General features: G+C 40.8%; 1 protein-coding gene across 4 annotated transcripts in view; it reads right to left on the bottom strand.

Moving 5' to 3' along the window:
• The window catches only part of cacna2d2a (calcium channel, voltage-dependent, alpha 2/delta subunit 2a), a 146,526-nt gene that overhangs the window by 92,843 nt on the left and 36,314 nt on the right, over window positions 1–17,369 (bottom strand). For all 4 annotated transcript variants that reach the window (XM_027278858.1, XM_027278860.1, XM_027278859.1 and 1 more), the window contains exon 3: window positions 15,707–15,823. In XM_027278858.1, coding sequence (XP_027134659.1) covers window positions 15,707–15,823 — 117 coding nt within the window. The remainder of the gene's footprint in view (window positions 1–15,706; window positions 15,824–17,369) is intronic.

The following is a 17,369-nucleotide window of genomic DNA, read 5'->3' on the forward strand; positions in this document are numbered from 1 at the left end:
GCTCATCCCATCAACACATCCAATTACTACTCAGCGTTGTGACAGCATTAACTGCCACTGTGCATTTGGCCCCTAGCAATTAATTGACTTTTAAATAGTCTGCCATTAGCACCAATTTAAATGAATAGATGTACTCCTCCGCCTTCACTTAGCACACTTTGCCGTGGCTGCCTTTAAAAAGGCGCTCCACTGTGTCTTTTGAAATAGTCATGGAGCAAGGTCTCAAAACAGAGTGAGGGCAAAACTAACCATGCAGCCTCTTAAATATGTCATTATCAAGAACATAAACCATTATTACAGTATCAGCATCAGATTAAACCTTTACCCTGACACACCTGCGTGCAGTGTGTGTGAGGTATGACCTAAACTTTCCAACTTTTGTCTGAAATTATACTTAGGAGAGTGTATACAAGGGCGTAATTTCCATAATAATATAAATAAACTTTCCAGCAGCAGCAAGAGCTTCCTGGAATTGATTTGCCCCATGTTTCACCTCTCCGGCAACAAAGAAGCCTCTACACTCTGGTTGGTGGATGTTTGTAGCTGTAGCCCGAGAGGACGACTCCAGGCAAGCCTCAAGGCAAATGAAACAAAGATCAACTTCTTTGCACTTTTTCAGGTAAAAAAAAATAATTGAAAAAAAAAAATGTAATCTATGTTTTTGTTTACAGCCAACACTCTCGTATTTAATATAATCAAGGGGTATTAACAAAAAAAAACAAATGTGATTTTAATTGGCAAAAATGTAACACCACGATAAACAGTGCCTAGTTTAGTTTTAGAAAAATGCAGGAAATAGCATATCTCCTGGGGGGATGTTTTCTTTTCCATTTTTGGGGGTTGATTCAAAGAATCTCAGAAGAAATGTGCCCTACGCCACACCAACCTACGTCCTTAAGTGTATAAAGCGTAATGTTCGGTGTTCAGTGTTAAACTGTACAGTATGGGAAGGGGATGGGAGGAGGGCGGGGTCAAATGGTAGAGGCTTATTGTGATAAGATGAACCTTAGCTTGTAAGTTTGTAATCAGTGATAGGGATTAATGTGTATCAAAGAGAGAAAAAGGAGCCAGGTTGCTTTTATCTGAGGGTCGCTACGATTATAGGAGCAAAGGACACACGTGGAAAAAAAAAGAGAGAGAGAGAGAGACATGAGGAGAGGGAGAGGGACAGTAACAGAGGCAAGAGAATAGAGTGGGGGAGAGAAAGAGAGGGGGACAGAGTGAGATAATTATTATCATGGAGGTGGTTTTCCAAGGTCAATATTTGAAATTCTCCTCGACTGTCTCTCTGAAGCATAACCCCCCCCCCCCCTTCAGAACCTCCTCTCTCCACCACTGCCTCCAGGCTAACTCCTATCTCCCTTTCCTCTCCCATTGCAACACGTTTTCCCTGTCACTCATTCAGCAGAGGAAGGCAGTGTCCCATCCCCCTGGTCACTGCCTCGACTGAGCCAAAGATATGGCCGACAGCTTCTGCATGGCTTTTCAAACACAGGAAGAATTAAATGGGCAATAAACAAACAAACAAGCCTCCTTCCTGTGTAGTTTGGGGAGCCACCTGTCAGTCAGCAAAGAAACAAGGTAACTGGGCATCAAACCACATCTCCCAGCCACTACTTCACTTGTCCGTAAGGAAAGCACCTGCCAATCATGAAAAATGTTAGGTCATTATGTTATGATGGGCTGTCAAAGCTCAAGGCAGTGGGGTAGAAATTATGAATGAGGATGAGGAGGATGAAGAGGAGGGGGAGGATAAAGAGGAAGGGTAATGGGCTGCAAAGGAGAGGTAGGTGAGTTGGACAGTGAGAACTCTAAACTCCTCCTGAGGACTGGAGACTAAAGAAGAGGCTGAGATCATTTTAGTGGGAGCCTTTCAATTAGACGGCATAAAAAAACATAAAACTGTGAAAAACACAAATGGACGCCGTATCCAAGATGCCACCCACAGGTTTCTGAATAGGCATTGTGAAGCTCAGATTGCGGAGGCTCAGGCCATCGCCATGTTGGCAGTCCTGACTCCGCTGGCTCCCCAGTAATCCAAAAAATGGACAAAGATACAGGTGGAGCTTGAGGGGGCGGCTGAACTGAGTCCGGTCACTCAAACCAGTCACCTGTGATGCGACCTACCTGTCAATCAGAGTTCTCACACTCTTAGTCATGCATAACTTTAAGCTTTAATATAATTTGAACGGGTGAGTTATCTAAAAATTCAGACTCAGTACGGTTGTCATGAACGGGGAAAGCAAAACCTGTTTTGTACCAGGCTGTAAACATGTTTATTTCTGCTGTGAAGCTGGACAGTTCCACATGGGAGCTTATGGAGATTGACTCATTTTGTAGCCAGCCTCAAGTGGCCATTCGGGAACTGCAGTTTTTGGCACTTCTGCATTGGCTTCACTTCACAGTCACAGAGGTTTTACAGGCTGCTGTGAACACATATGATGTTCCAACAGGTTTTGAATATTTATGTAGTGAATACATATATTAACAATGTCAGTCAAATGCTGCCCACTACAGTCTCTAAAACACAAATGTAATATCAACCATCAGAGGACATTTTATCAACTGAATCACTGGTTGCAGAAAAAAGAAATAAAAATAATAATAATTAATTAATTTGTCAATTAGTTACCAATATCATGTCTTAATCTCAAAACATTGATTTCAAATCTGGGAAACATAAACACCAAACAAGACTTTGAAAGTCACAGAAAAGTCCTGAATGTAATGAGAGGAAACCCTGTGGGAAATCTAACTTGCGTACGCACACACATCATGTGTAAAACAGTGCCACCAGGGGGGCTCTGGGCTTTTGCGTCTGCAAATGTGCTCTAACAGCAATAAAAGCCCTGTTTCTTTTTTGCATAACCACGATTGCAGGCCAATGCCACAACTGATATGAGACGATGCAACAAGCTGAGACAGACTCTGAATGGCTTCCACTTAAGACACAAACACAACAGAAGAGAAGTGACAGCACACTGCAAATGAATGCAAACTTGGGAGAAATGGAACGGAGAGAATAATTCAATCTGCAGCCACCTCCTCCAGTCAGCCAAGGAGAACTGAGCTGAGGGGATGGCGAGGGGAGGGAGGCGAAGGAGGAGGAGAGAGGGCTGAGGCGTGTGATGCCTTTCTCCCTGGGCAGGGCTAGGGTGGCAAGCGGCTAGATAAGCTGGGGCCGAGCAAAGATTAACTGCTTGCTCTGATGGAAGAGCAAAATAAAGGCAGACCGACCTCTGATTCCCTTGGCCTCTCTGCGTGAGTGTCCTTACTGTGTGGAGACAAGTGGTTGGGATTGTGTATATTAAGCATGATAAGAATGTTTAAACAGCGCCAGCCCAGGCAGAGAGAAATGTCATTCCCCCTATGAGCAATATGAGCTGCACGACCTCTCATTTCCTTTCAAACTCATCCCTTTTTGTCTTTCACGTAGAGTCAAACTTTTCATTTCCCCGCAGTCTTACACTGCAGACTTATACAAGAGCTCGCTGGGCCCACCTGCAATTTCTCTGAAGATCACTTCTAATTGTTCCTCCAGTGGTTTCAGCACTTTATTGCTGAAACCGAGCAGTTCTCCAAGATCTATAATGGCCTGGTGAAGATGATTTCTTGGATCATTCTAGTGTGTTTGAGCTAAAGCTCTGTTAGCTCTGCAAAGAATGGATCTGTACAATGACCCCAGGCACCTTTTTCTTCACTGCCACAGAAGAAGAAAACAACATTGGCTACTCAAGTCAGTTTTTTCCCCCCTTTACGTCGTGGATTTGTACGCTGTATATTTTGATTTTCAGTCATTTAGAAAAGGCCCATGATGCAATAATCAGTCCATTCTTCTACTTTACATGGCAGAATTGAAAGACCTATTGATGTTTTGTGCATGATCAAACTAATGTCTCTTTGTTTTTGCTATAAAATATGCAGCAAACATCCTCTTCTCCAACTGAAACCATAAGTATGTTTACATCCACGTAAGTCACCAAATTACTACTGTAAACTTCTGCAATATCCATAGTAAACAAGAAAACCAGTTTCTGCAACCAGGGTATGGGATCAAAGAATAATGCAGCTAGATTTCTGCTGGTGAGACCTGATCATTTTGATCATATGTATTCATATGTAACTAGATTTCTACAGTGTTTAGATGAATGTATGTTGAGGACAGAGCAGTGCGATCATATGAAAGGAAAAATACATTTACATGTGGCAGTGTATATCCAAAATAATTACATCCAATGACAACAAAAGCCTTATTATTTTAAAAAAATAGCAGTAAACTTAAAATATATGAGCCCTGGTTCAAAAATAGGATAAGACAGTGGAGACTTCTGACTGACTCACGAGCTGCATGTGGTTTTAATCATCAGGTTACTCTAATGTATGTAAACACTCTCTAATTTCTTGCCCTTACTGGATTTCTTGCAGTAAGCTGGTTTTTGTGTGTATTTTACTGTAATGCATGAAGTCCACTCTGCCTCAAACCTCAATGAAACAGAATTGATTTGTGTGCTCTGCAGTAGAAAAAGAATATGTTGTTAAATGTCATTTCTGTGGCCAAAAACATAAAATCTGTTTCTTTTGATAGATTTACATAAATTTGGTGTTTCTTCATGTGTGCGTGTGTTTGTGTGTGTATCTGGTTATGTAAGAGCGCCATACTGTGAAAACAGCCCCTGTTTTTCCGATCAATGGTCTGTCAGGAACTAACAGCTCCCTTTTCAGGACACAAGCCCCTTATTTGCCTTGTCCATTTCACATAAAAAGAAAAGAAAGGGGCTTGCTCAAGCAGAACCCAACTCTCCATCCCACTGGAATTAAAGCTTCCCGGGGTCAGGGGCTGGCTATGGATATCCGTCCAGCACTCAGATAGGCTTTATTTACCTCTCCAACAACAGCTATTTCGCCCACAAGCTACATCCAGCCTCCCACACCTTCTCATCGACAAATGGCACACAAATACCTAGATTATTGTACAGAAATGAAATGTTCTATTATAATCTATCTATAATCTATCTCTTTGAATTTGATTTTTTTTATGTAAAGAACCACTCAGGCAATTAAGTATTTAATACAGTTCAATATACGATTAATTAAAAATGGGTGGTGAAAGAGCCTTAATTTCTCCATCTCTGTGGTCTGTATACACAAAAGTTTGCACGTCCACCTTCTCTCATGGGAGCCATTTAGCTTATACGGCCTCTTGGCTGATGATGCTGATAAGACGGTGCTGGCGGATAATCGCCAGGATGAAGAAGAGATAGCGGAGGTGCAGGGGTCTGATAGGGTGGAGGGCTAGGGGGATTAGAGGTGGGGTGGATTTTTTAAAAAAATGTTTTACCTGCTTAGAACAGCAAACCATAATGAGAAGAAAAAATGAAAATCGCCAATCAACAAAATGATCTTAGTAGGAAGAGCAGACGACCACACTGTGCTGCTTTGTCACTGAAAACAATTTTCTATTTCAAACAAGGCACTATTCTTGCGCAGTGCACATTTCATTTTTTCACCACACGGCAGTATAACATATTTTATATTTGATTGCTGAGGTGTTTTCAAAAGCCCCTTCCATGAAAATGATCTTTTTTCAATTGTGCCCTCTAGGAAAGAAAACAACGAACAGACAAAAAGAAAAAGAAAGAAAAAAAAAAAGGCCGTCTGCGTTTTAGCACAGCGATTCCTGATTCAAGTGTTTCTATCTCTCCTTTTCTCTTCCCTCTCTGCAGATACAAAATCACACATGGGAGACTAGAAATATGTTTTATGCAGCTCGGAGAGACGCCTGCGTAAAAGCACAAAGCAGTCATTTCTATTCATTTGTCTCTCGCTGACGGGGAAATGAAGGAGTGAAGCAGATGCTATTGCTACGTGAACAAGTTGCTTAAACACAGAGAGCATTTTTTTCCTTTCAAGAAGAAGTTGGATAATTAGATGCTGAATCAAACCCCCCCCCTCCACTTCCTGCCTGGAACCCATATTGTCACTCAAATGAATAATTTTGTGTGAGGCAGGAACACGGGGAAAAAAAAATATAAATCTTCTGCTGTACACTGACATTTGTTTAGGAGGGGGGGGAAAAAAGGGAAAGCAGAGCATTCAAATGAGGTTGAAAATGGTACATTCAGAGCTAAAATAAATGTGTGTATTGAAGACGCGAAGAAAAGTGCTGGAGGCAGCGCGCTGCCGTGAAACAGATCAGGTTCTGACATTTTGTCGAATGTGAAATTCTGCCAAGGAACAGTGGGTGGGATGTTGTGACCTTTATCAGTGGGAGTGATAGAATGACCCATACTATAGATAGAATAATCTAGAGACACAACAATCTGTTTTTACAACACAATGCTGCGACCTATCCCTGCGTGCGTGTGCGTTTGTTTGTAATGACCTCTCACTTTGTTTGTCTGTGTGTGTGTGTGTGTGTGTGTGTGTGTGTGTGTGTCTGCATGTCTGTGTGTGTGTGTGTGTGTGTGTGAGCATGAGGGTTGCTGACCTTCCCATGCATCTGTAGCGGGTAAGCTGCAGAGTGCTGCTACCTCAGGTGTTTGCACAGTGACTTCTCCTTTGAAGGTTAAACAGGCGTTGCATCAGCAAATTCTCCCAAGGCTTCGAAGAAGTTAGTTGGCCATACGTTGAGTAAGGTAAGTGTGTCCATTCATATGCGTGTGTGTTTGCAAAAGTGTAATAGCTTTGCTGCAGGTTGTAACAGATGGTTGCTAATGGAAGTTCATAGATCTGAATGACAGAGGCCAGGGGATTGGGGAGGAGATTATGGGAGGGGATGTGCATGTATGAGTGTGTGTGTGCACGCATCCATGCGTTGGGAGTGTGTCTACCTCTGTGTACACATGCACAATTAGTGTATATCACTAAGAAAGTAGAGCAACTAATGTTTCCTGTCCTTGGGTAAAGGAAGATAAATGTTAAACAGAAGTTTGTAGCCACATTAGAGGTGTAGCTCCAGGGAACAATATCTATCTGTCTGTTGGTCGGTCAGTACACCAATTTGGTCCAGACTGAAATATCTCAACGACTAAAAGATGCAGACATTAACGTTCCCCTCAGGACAAAGTGTAATCACTTTGGTTATCTCTTAAAGTTTCATCCAGCGCCTTCATCAGGTCAATATCTTGATTTGTGCAATACATAGTTTTATGACTAAATACTAGCCATAACTGATTACATTCCTCTGCCTGAGCTGTACTTTGTGTTTAGAGCTATTTAACAAATGTTATCATGCTAACATACTAAAGTAAGATGGTGAACATAGTAAAAATGATACCCTTTAAAACATTAACACATCCTGCTGCTATGGCATAGTGCAGTCTAACAGAATTCACCATGTCTTCTGTTGTCAAATTCTCCTTTTTAATACTAAAAAGAGTATTAAAAAAAGTTAATTTTCAGTTTGACAGTTGATGTTTATCTCATTAAACTGGATGCTAATACAAAGACAAACTGAAACTGTTCATTTCTTCTGACATAGTAGTTCTGGTTCAAATCTAGTTCAGTAATTGCTTTGTATTGTTCACAGAGGCAAACAAAACAGACAACAGATGATATAAAAATCAAATAATAACTATGGTCCTTATGCTATGTAACATTTCAATAATCATCAGGTGTAGTGAAAACACTGCGGAGACATTTAAAAGATGAAGATATTGCTCTAAAAAGATCATTTTGAAAGAACAGTCCAGGACCCTAAAGGTATAATGTAAAGATAAGATACACCACCATGGTGTATGTCCTCAGGAATCTGATGGAATCTCTTTGAACTAAACTGCCGAAAAAATGGATATGCTTTTGCCAATCAGTGCACACTGAAAAGTTGTTAAGTTTTCTCCTCTATTTTTACCCAACTAGAGCTCGGCCTACTTCCCCTGTTCTTCCCTGATGGGACCTGAGAGTAATAACTGCCTCTCCAAAGGCCTACAGGAAATGGAAAACCAAATTACTTTGTTAGATTCTCACACTGCTGGTGGTGGTGGTGGTGGGAGGACTGGGGTTGTAATATGTAGCCATGTCTTCTACAACAGCTTCTACAAAATGTTGCACGCATGTTAAAGTTCTGACTGGTGATTGGGTTCATTAGTTATTCAAACCATCTGACCTCCCCACAGCACTGCTCAGACACACTCATTATGAAGCCGTTGTAATTCATTAAGCTCCCTAAATGAACACAAGCCATACCGAGGGGTGCATGCTATTACTGAGAGGCATTTCTGTGCCTCGGGGAGGTTAATAGTAAGTATGTGGATCAAGTTTTAATGCTATGATGAGGGCAGGGCTAGATTTTAACCACTTGACATCAGAGAAACGATGGATTAGAGGAGATAAATACACTGCAAGGGTGTAAATAAAGTGAACATAAGTGAAATCATCAACTCTCATAATGCAAACAATACACATTTACCTGTAAGAAAATAAACCGTTATGATAGAAGACTGCTTTAATACTGATGTAATGATCAGCATAGCATACGCACTTCTATATATTCCTGCAAAAACCTCACTTCAATGATGCCCCTGAATGAGGTGTGAGAGGAGCGAGGCTGCAGGGAAAACTCGTTCGCTCCGAAAGTGAGAGACAACTCCTTCATTTGTCATCACTTCACGCCAACAGGAGGGACATAATCACTTGCTGCCGGTGGTGTAATTCATTGTGCGCACACCAGCTGCTGTCGTGCTGCTGCTGTTGGGAATGACAGAAACTTTGAATTCGAGTGATTCAGAAAGCTTGGCGATACCTTTAAAAGAAGTCTATTCGACTCTAACTCCATTCTACCGGCACAGCGGGAAATACACAACACGGCACAGGACAGGAGAACTGATTCTGGGCTTGAAGAATCGCCAGCGGCCGTATGGAAATCAGTAATCGGACCCACATTAGACAAAGACAGAGCTTCAGTTCACTAATCCTCCAGCTCTTCTACCACTGAGGGCCAATCCAGATCCGAGTGACAGGTCTCACTACTCAAAGCAGCTTCACAGTGGTGTGATAGCAGGAGCCTCATTTTTAGGGGCTGGTGGCCCTTTAAAAGAATGAAGGCTAAATTTAGCTGTTATAAATTGGTTTTTGTGCCGGATGCCTGCTCAATTAAAGCCAGTCACTGAGGCGTCGGAGATCTCGCTGGGATGACGACTCAAGTCATCAACCACACACTCCAAGGAGGTGGTTATACTCCCAGTGTTACTGCGGTAACAATAATTAAACTGTTGATTTCTTGTTGTTTTTTTTGGCCCACTGTTAACAAATAAAGGTGAAGTATGACTTATCATTAAAATGAAGTAAACAGTTACTGCCTTTTCATTAATTGTCAAATGGCTAGATGATCAGAGCTACATACACATGAGTCTAGATAAATATGCGTGAGTGACGTGAGTGTGTGCTAGCACCTCATCAACCGAGTGTGTGTTTTCACTCCACTTTTTCAAAGCTGCATTTCCCCTGTAGGAAAGTTACTCCACATTACACGGCCAATTCTCAAGTGTTTTGACCACTCATAAAGCTGGTATAGCTCCAAGGTGGTCATTCAGAGATCAAAACTATTAGTGTGTAAACTTCTGGTTGTTGAGTTTCAAAAACAGTGTTGAGTTTTTGGGGGTTTTTTTAGTTTTTTTTTTTAGAGTTTTACTGTTGTCCATCATCGTGAACCATACAAAGCTGTCAGAATGACTGACTTAAAGAGGCCATGAGCAAGCAAAGTAAGTGCATGAGTGACAGCCTGCTGCTACCATTTTGCAGTTTAAAAAACTGTTCAATGTCAGCTCTGATCGCCTCAGTTTCTAGTGAGTATTTTCAGCTGTCATTTGGCAGGTGAGCTCAGTGTGAACAGGTCGCAAAGTTCACAGGTGAGTAGATCCAAATGTTCACACCTGTACCCACACGTGCGTGCTCGCACCACTTTCAGCGCGCATGTCGGCTGTGCGAGTCACGCGCCAGACTCTGTGTCTCATTGAATTATTAATGGATGTAATGTGATGACAGATGACTCCGAGTGGCCCCGTCCCTCCCCATTTCTGACCCGGCTATGTCGTCTTGGTTTCCACGGTCAGGAGGAGACGGAGGCCCACGCAGTCTGATTGATTAATTCTGTCAAGCACACTTTTGCTGTCCCTGCACAGCGTCCGGTCCGAGCTCTCCTGCAATCTCTCACAATCACTATCAGTGTGACTGCAAAGTCACAGAACATCTCCGTCATTCCTGAAAGAGAGGCTGCCCACTGTCGACATCATCTTCGTTTCACTTTATCTTCTCCAATCAAACAGTAAATAAACTAAAAATAAACAAACCTCTTTTACTACAAAAGGGCAAATCCGATTTTATTTGCTGTAACTACAGAGAAAGCCTAATTCACTCACTCTGGACCAGAAAATCTCAAACAATTGTTTGTTTGTTTTTTAATCTGACGAATATGACTAATCTAGACTAATCTCAAAGGTGGGCCATTATTTAAAAGGTACAGATCTACAGTACATTTTGTGAAATACGCCAAGGGTTAAATGAGAAGATCGAAACCACGCAACCAGTACTTTTTAAATTGTACTTATTTATAGATGCTTAGAGAATGGATGGATTTGAATATAGAATAAAAGATTTCACATACTGTATACTGATGCAATGAATGCTCTAAGTCGTGGTACGGATCAAATAGGACAGACATACAGAGAGAAGCTATTTTATCTGTCTTGTTTCAATAGATACGATATTAAAAAAGATAAAAGTCTGAATACTGTGAATGTTGTACAGTATATATAAATATATATTAACAACACAAAAGGAAAGCCGCTGGACCGTGTATAAATACACCTCAGGTGAGGCTACACTGCACGTCAGTTTCACTTCCTAGTCTGAAGATATTTGCTGCACAACTGTCACTGCCGTGTTGCACACAGACCTCAGAGTGAATCATATCATTTATATGGGTCAGTTTTTTTTTTCCTATAGCGATGGAGTGAACCACAGATCTCAGCATGCACACGTTTAACTAAAAGGCCTCAATGCCAACAGTGTTTTTCTCTATTGTGTCTGTACGCCTGCTGCTAAGGTTTCCACACTGACTTGCGTTGCTTGTCAGTACATTTCCTAGCTGTATCTTGTAAGAATATTAAACCAGGCTGTATCCCTTCACCTTCCTACCTCAACTCCATGGTTTGACCGTTTATCCATTTCAATAACCAACCCAGTGGAGTGCTGGGTGTGTATCCATCAAGCAGCGAGCAGCCCAGAGGCAGCCATCCTTCAGCCAGTAAGTGGTATTGGGATAGTATTGAGATCTGTGTAATTGGATTAGACCAACCTTAGTCCCCTCTCTATTCCACCAGTCCCCTCTGTGAAATCATAACTTAAGAGCTTTGACAATGGTAGTTTTGCTATGCAGCAGCTGATGGGAATGTAACATGATCTCTGTCTGTAGCTTGTGGCCTCATCTTCTCTCCCTGAGGCTGGAAAAATCCCAGCAGCGATCTGACTGACAGCTCCACTATGTCTGGCTTTGACTGACAGCGTAGAGGATGTTGTGCAGTCTCAAATGCTTCTGAGGGGCCCAACTGATCTCAGACCTCCGTGGCGATCGAGCATCACGAAGAGGAGCACAGGAAGGGAACGGATGAGGGCTCAGATCAGTCTGGGACGTCTAATACACCTGTTTGGCTTTATACACGAGACAGGTTACATGAGTGTTGTGTTCTCTCTGGATGCTCTGGGTTAAAAGGCCTGTCAGACACACACACACACACACACACACACACACACACACACACTCTTGCAGCATCGTTCAGATCTGAGCCTGTTGCTCTGATAAAACACACAGGAAGAGTGAAAGTACAAAGATGCACATGCGTACTAGTACATATGATGTCTTCCTGAAGAGCATATTGCAACATAAACTCAGCAGAGTTAGTACAAGTATATATCCAAGTGTGTATCATTACATTATTCCACAGTTTGGCTAGTGCCTAGAGGTAAGTCTACCTATCATCTATCATTGTTAGAGAGACGTTGTCTTATTTGAGAATAGAAGTTGTGAATGTTTTAATGATACAGCTCTGCAATTTCCCAAAAATATCCTAAATATTATCCTGGAAAACTGTAATTTGTAATCAGCAAACATTAACTTTTCATTCATTTATCATTGCAAACCTTATTTTCCAGATATGCTGAATTTAATCCTTGCTTATGCACAAATTTCACATTTGCTTGTTCTGCTGACCTGCTGTGGACTGACTAAAAGGCTAACTAGATTCGGCTAGAAATCAATTGGAATAAATTCTGATGCAAATGAACCAACTGAACACTCTCTAGAAAGCCTACATTTCCCTTTTATTTAGCATATTTAACATTTTTTTCAGGAAGCTTCTTGGAAGTTTATTTGAAAATCATGGAAAATAAAATGTTCCCAAAAAACTCCTCCTTTTAGAGGAGTTTTTTTAGATGTGCTTTTCACATGGGTATTACTCGAAGAAGATTACGTTTTTAGGACATCAAACATTAACGCACAGAAAACTTACTAAACTCAAGTCAGCCCATCTACCCTCGAATAAAAAAACGAGTCCTGGTGTCAAGCTGCAATTCACAGGGCCACTTAAATAAACTAAATTTTTAAACATCAGACGCTTCCCTGAATCATATTTCAACCTGCCTCAGAATACAGAGAGATTTAAAGTGTCCAGCGGCAACATGCAAGCCTGTCAGCCTAACAGGGTTTGTGTTACATTTTAATTTTGGCACAGACCGTAGAATCAGATCATTGTTTGAGAAGACGTCTGAAGCCAGAGGCAAGAAAAAAAGAGCAGACAGGGACATGGAGTGGAGGAGATTAAGACAAGGGAAGGAAAAGAATAAACAAGTGGGAGGGTTTTTACAAAAAAGTAAGTCAGCGTATGCCGTTTCCATTTTTAGAATGAGAGCAACATTAAGCTGATTGCACTCCACATTTTAGAAATATGTAGATACCCATTGTGATAGTGGATGTGTTAAAGCAAGCATAATTGGTTATTCCAAATGTGGATATCGTGGCTGAAATGTAGCAAACAAAAAAGACTTCCAACTGTTGCACACCAAAAACTATCTTGTTCATTGCAATAACAACCTCAGTTATAGTGTGAGCCCAGACAGGCAGGCAAACAAACAAATTCTCACCTACCGGATTTGTTTCTCTTTTTTTTTTTTCCCATCCTTTTCCAAAACGAAGCACGGCATTTAAATGATTAAAATGTGCTGCTAATTTAGGAATTAACGCTAAAGCAACTAAATCCAGAGCACTGAGAAATGTGTCCCTCCCCACTTTATATCGGTAACTGAGTATTTAGAGTCAGTGCGTATTTTCTCATTAGTAATATAAACATGAATTTACAACGAATCACCCCAAGCAGTATTTAAATAGGTTGCAGGAGAATAATTTCTTTTTGCATGCCTGTGCGCTCAGACACACACACATACACACACATTTCCTCTCTTTTAAATGTGTGGCAGGGAATATTTGGGACTAAATAACCATTACAGGGGGTAGAAACAGGCTGGAATATAAAACGCTGTCAATACTGCGCTGAGCCGAGTTTGAGACCTTCTTATCTACAGACTGCATTAAGACATGGTTTTCACTTTTCTCTCTGTATGAATAATAAGTCCACATGAATTTCTTTCGCCTACCGTCTTGAATTTTTAGTTTTAGTGTGAAAAAAACAAGTCCTTACCTTCCTAAATGAAACATATTAACTTGTTGCATACTTTTTGTTACGGTTTGTATTCTATAATGACTCGCCCCATTTCTTTGCTGTGCTCGTTCCTTTTTGCAATTTTATCACGCGACTCTTTTTCCTCTCCTGTCTGCTTTCTACTTTTGATTTTTCTCCCCAAACTCTCTTTCCCTCCATCTAACACCCCTCCTTCTTCTGCTCCATCTTTCCTTCCCTCCTGCCTGCTGCTCATTTTTAAATCTATGAATTTCTGAACATCATTTTCTTGATTTTTCCACGCCCCAGGGAGACATTCTCATTCCAGCCCTTCTCTTTTTTCACCTCATTTCCTCCCTTCTGAGTGAATCTTCCAGACAGGATGTGAGGTGACAGTGTGGCCCGTGGAGGTTAGGATGTAGGGGTGTGTGTTGAGGGAGGTGGAGGGGATGAAGGTGGGGGTATAGTGCAGTGTCCCTCTCTTCCAAAAAAAAGGAAAAAAAGAAAAGAAACGGAGGTGGAGGGTCAGTGCCATTACAAATCCAATCCTCGACATGACCACAGGAGATATACAGTAACGCCCTTTTCCCCTTTTAGAAACCAAGCTGTAGAATTAACCATGCCTTTGAGAGACTTCTGCTCCTTGGCGTGAATGTGCCTCGTCCCGCAAGACCTCATGCTCCTAAAAGATACCAACTTCTGCCACTTTTTAAGGTTTCAAGGTGTTGGAAAATGTCAGTACTTTAGCTTTGAGTGTTCCTCAATCGCCCACGTCCTTAAATAAAGAGATATGAGGATCATACTCAATTTATACCTCATTTATTACCCATGACACCCTAACAAGAATATAAAAACATGAATTTATGACTTTGCTGACTCGTATGTTATGTACATTATATATGTCTAAATGCAGAGTAAAGTTTGAATGTCCTAAAAGCACATTACAGCATCAACAGTTGGTGTGTGTGTGCAGCAGGAAAAAATGAACAAATTCAGCTTAAATAGCAATAAATACAAATTCTAATCAGGTAATTTGGGAATGATATGCTCACATCGTGTCCTGTGATTTTAACTGTGAAGATGATTTGAGCAAAACTTACTCGTATTCTCTTGGACTACTAAACAGGAGACAACAGTGTGATTTAAAATACACATTTTCAAGATTAGCACAAATGCTCCTTCACTTTATCTTTTTAAAATTAAAAATTGATATAGTGTATACTTTTCTCATTTCCCTCTTTGTCACTCGTCTCCCCTGCCTCTGTTCCCCCCCTCTCTCTTCTTCTGTAAGGGGTTAGAGGTTCCCCACTGTGGAAGCAAAACAAATCTCTAACAAATCACAGGACTGTCTGAGCATAACAGTGGTAATAATTACATCCCAAAATGCAGGACATTGAAACGATAACCTCTGTAATAACCCCTTTTCTCGCGTACCACCCAAACTACCTCTCAAAATATTAATACTGATATTAAACAGGAAAAAAAAAATCAAAATGAGCTCTGTGCAAAAAGATAAAGATGATTATCTCCCTTTTTTTTGTCATTGACAAATTTTAATCGGCTTAAAATTGTTTCAACTATCAAGAGAAATTACAGCGCTTTCTACGAGAGGTCGAATTGAACAGATACTGAATTATGTGCCCACATGGAAAGAAAGTTATACTAAGTAGAGAATGGCAGGAAGACTGAAAAATAACTATGAGATGACAAGAGCAAATTCCAATTACAGATGATGATACTGTTGACATGAAATGTACAGGTATATGGCATATTTTGATTGTTTATGGTCTCACACAAAACAGACAATTGTCCATTATAATATACGTCTAAGAGTCTTGAACATATCTTTGAAGAAACAGAAAAAAATAACCTAGTTAGAGCTCATAGAATATAATGACTGAGGTATTTGTGTTTTATATAACTTGTTATGCAAGGTATGATCTTGACTTTCCGGGAAAGTCAAATGATCCACTGTATATGTGCGCATCGGTGCGTGTTTGTACACAGGTGTTATAACACGTGCGGCATCATCGTCTTACCTCCAGGGCTTTCCTCTTACTGTTGAGCAGCTTCGAGATGTCCCGTGCCACTCTCTCCACCAAGTCCCTGGGGTTGTTTTTCTTGATTTCAAACTGGCTCTTCTTCTCATTATAAATCTGCAGATGGGAGAACATAGGGAATCAAAGATCAGGTTATCCGAGGCATTAGTTTAATTAAGAAGATCACAGAGGAGCTGTTTGCTTATTCTCAAGGTAGCATGCAAGATGGTAAACATTTACTGGAGAGCAGGCAGTATGCAGCCTGCCATTATACCAATAAACCTCAGCACTGTAACTGAATTAAACACAGAACAGAGCCATAATGGCAAAGCACTTAGCTAGCCAGCTGCAGTCTGGCAGTCAGGATCAAATTAAAAAGTGCAAACTCCAGCAGATCTTCACAACTGGGTGAACACCTTGCATCTTGACAATGTTAGCTCCTTTGAAACTAACACAAACAGCCTTATTTATAGCTTGGTGACAACATATTTGTGACTTAATCCAAAGGGGTTACTGAAGGCTACCCTAAATCAACAGGCCGCGGAATCTTTTGCAACCTATAAAGGACCATAATCCCATAGTTGTGCAAGTAGGAATTACAACATATCAAGCACTCTTACGGGGGCATTACCAGAATGAAATCACACAAGGCCAATTTTACTGACACAGACTTTGCAAAAAGTAAGAGAAATGGGTTTCAGATGCCAGAAGGGACTGGGATGGGTCATGCAGAGGCAGAACGACAGATGCTTGGACCGCTGACAGAGGAAGGTACTTAGGAGATTAGTCTGCTCCCCCTGGAAGAATTGTGAAGGCTGACTCAGCAGCTCGGGCTCTGTATAGGATCTGTAGTCTACAACAGAGCACCACCCGAGGGATCACCACTTATCCTGCTGCCCTAAGACACTGCGAGACCCACTTTCACACCAAAAAAAAACAAAACATTTTGTACAGTTCTTGTGAAGAAAACGCAGGGAAAGCAAGTTATTATTTAATATTTTAAAGCAATTAGTCTCTTTTAAAATCCTAAATAAGAGGCTGAAATACTGCAGTTCCCCTGGCTGTGTGTCTAGTTCATTGCCCTCAGTTTGAGGTAATACAGTTTAAACTCACTTCTTCAATTCAAGTACTATGTACGTGTGTAATTACTTGAGTATTGAATACTCAAATAATTACACACACTTATTGAACTGTATTGAACCCTTTATACATGATGATATAATGTAATGCACTTCACAAACAAAAAACACATATTGGGCTTTAGTTAAAGCCACAGCAGGTAAAGGACTCCACAAAAGAGACCTTAGGTGTAGCTAATCACTGCGCAAATAAAGCAAATTATTTGAAAATTAATCTATTGTACAAAATCTAGTTTCATGTTTAAATGTTGAAAGGTGAGGAGAAGCACAAAAAATGTGACCGGAAGGCAGCTAATGGCGTATTTAGGTGTTACATGTAATTGTGCTGATGTGAAGATCTGCAAACTACGTTTTAGATTTTCTTCTTCTTAAACTGTCCTTAAATATAAATAAAGCAAAACTAACTAATAAAACATGAAATTTGAGATTAGTCAGCTGTCTTTCCGCAAAAGCTATCTGATGTTCACTCAGAACATTGTGCCAGCTGTGCGTTAACATCACGCACAGCAAGAGTTTCTATCCCA

Source organism: Larimichthys crocea, chromosome VI (genome assembly GCF_000972845.2).
Source record: "Larimichthys crocea isolate SSNF chromosome VI, L_crocea_2.0, whole genome shotgun sequence".
NCBI classification, from domain to species: Eukaryota; Metazoa; Chordata; class Actinopteri; family Sciaenidae; genus Larimichthys; species Larimichthys crocea.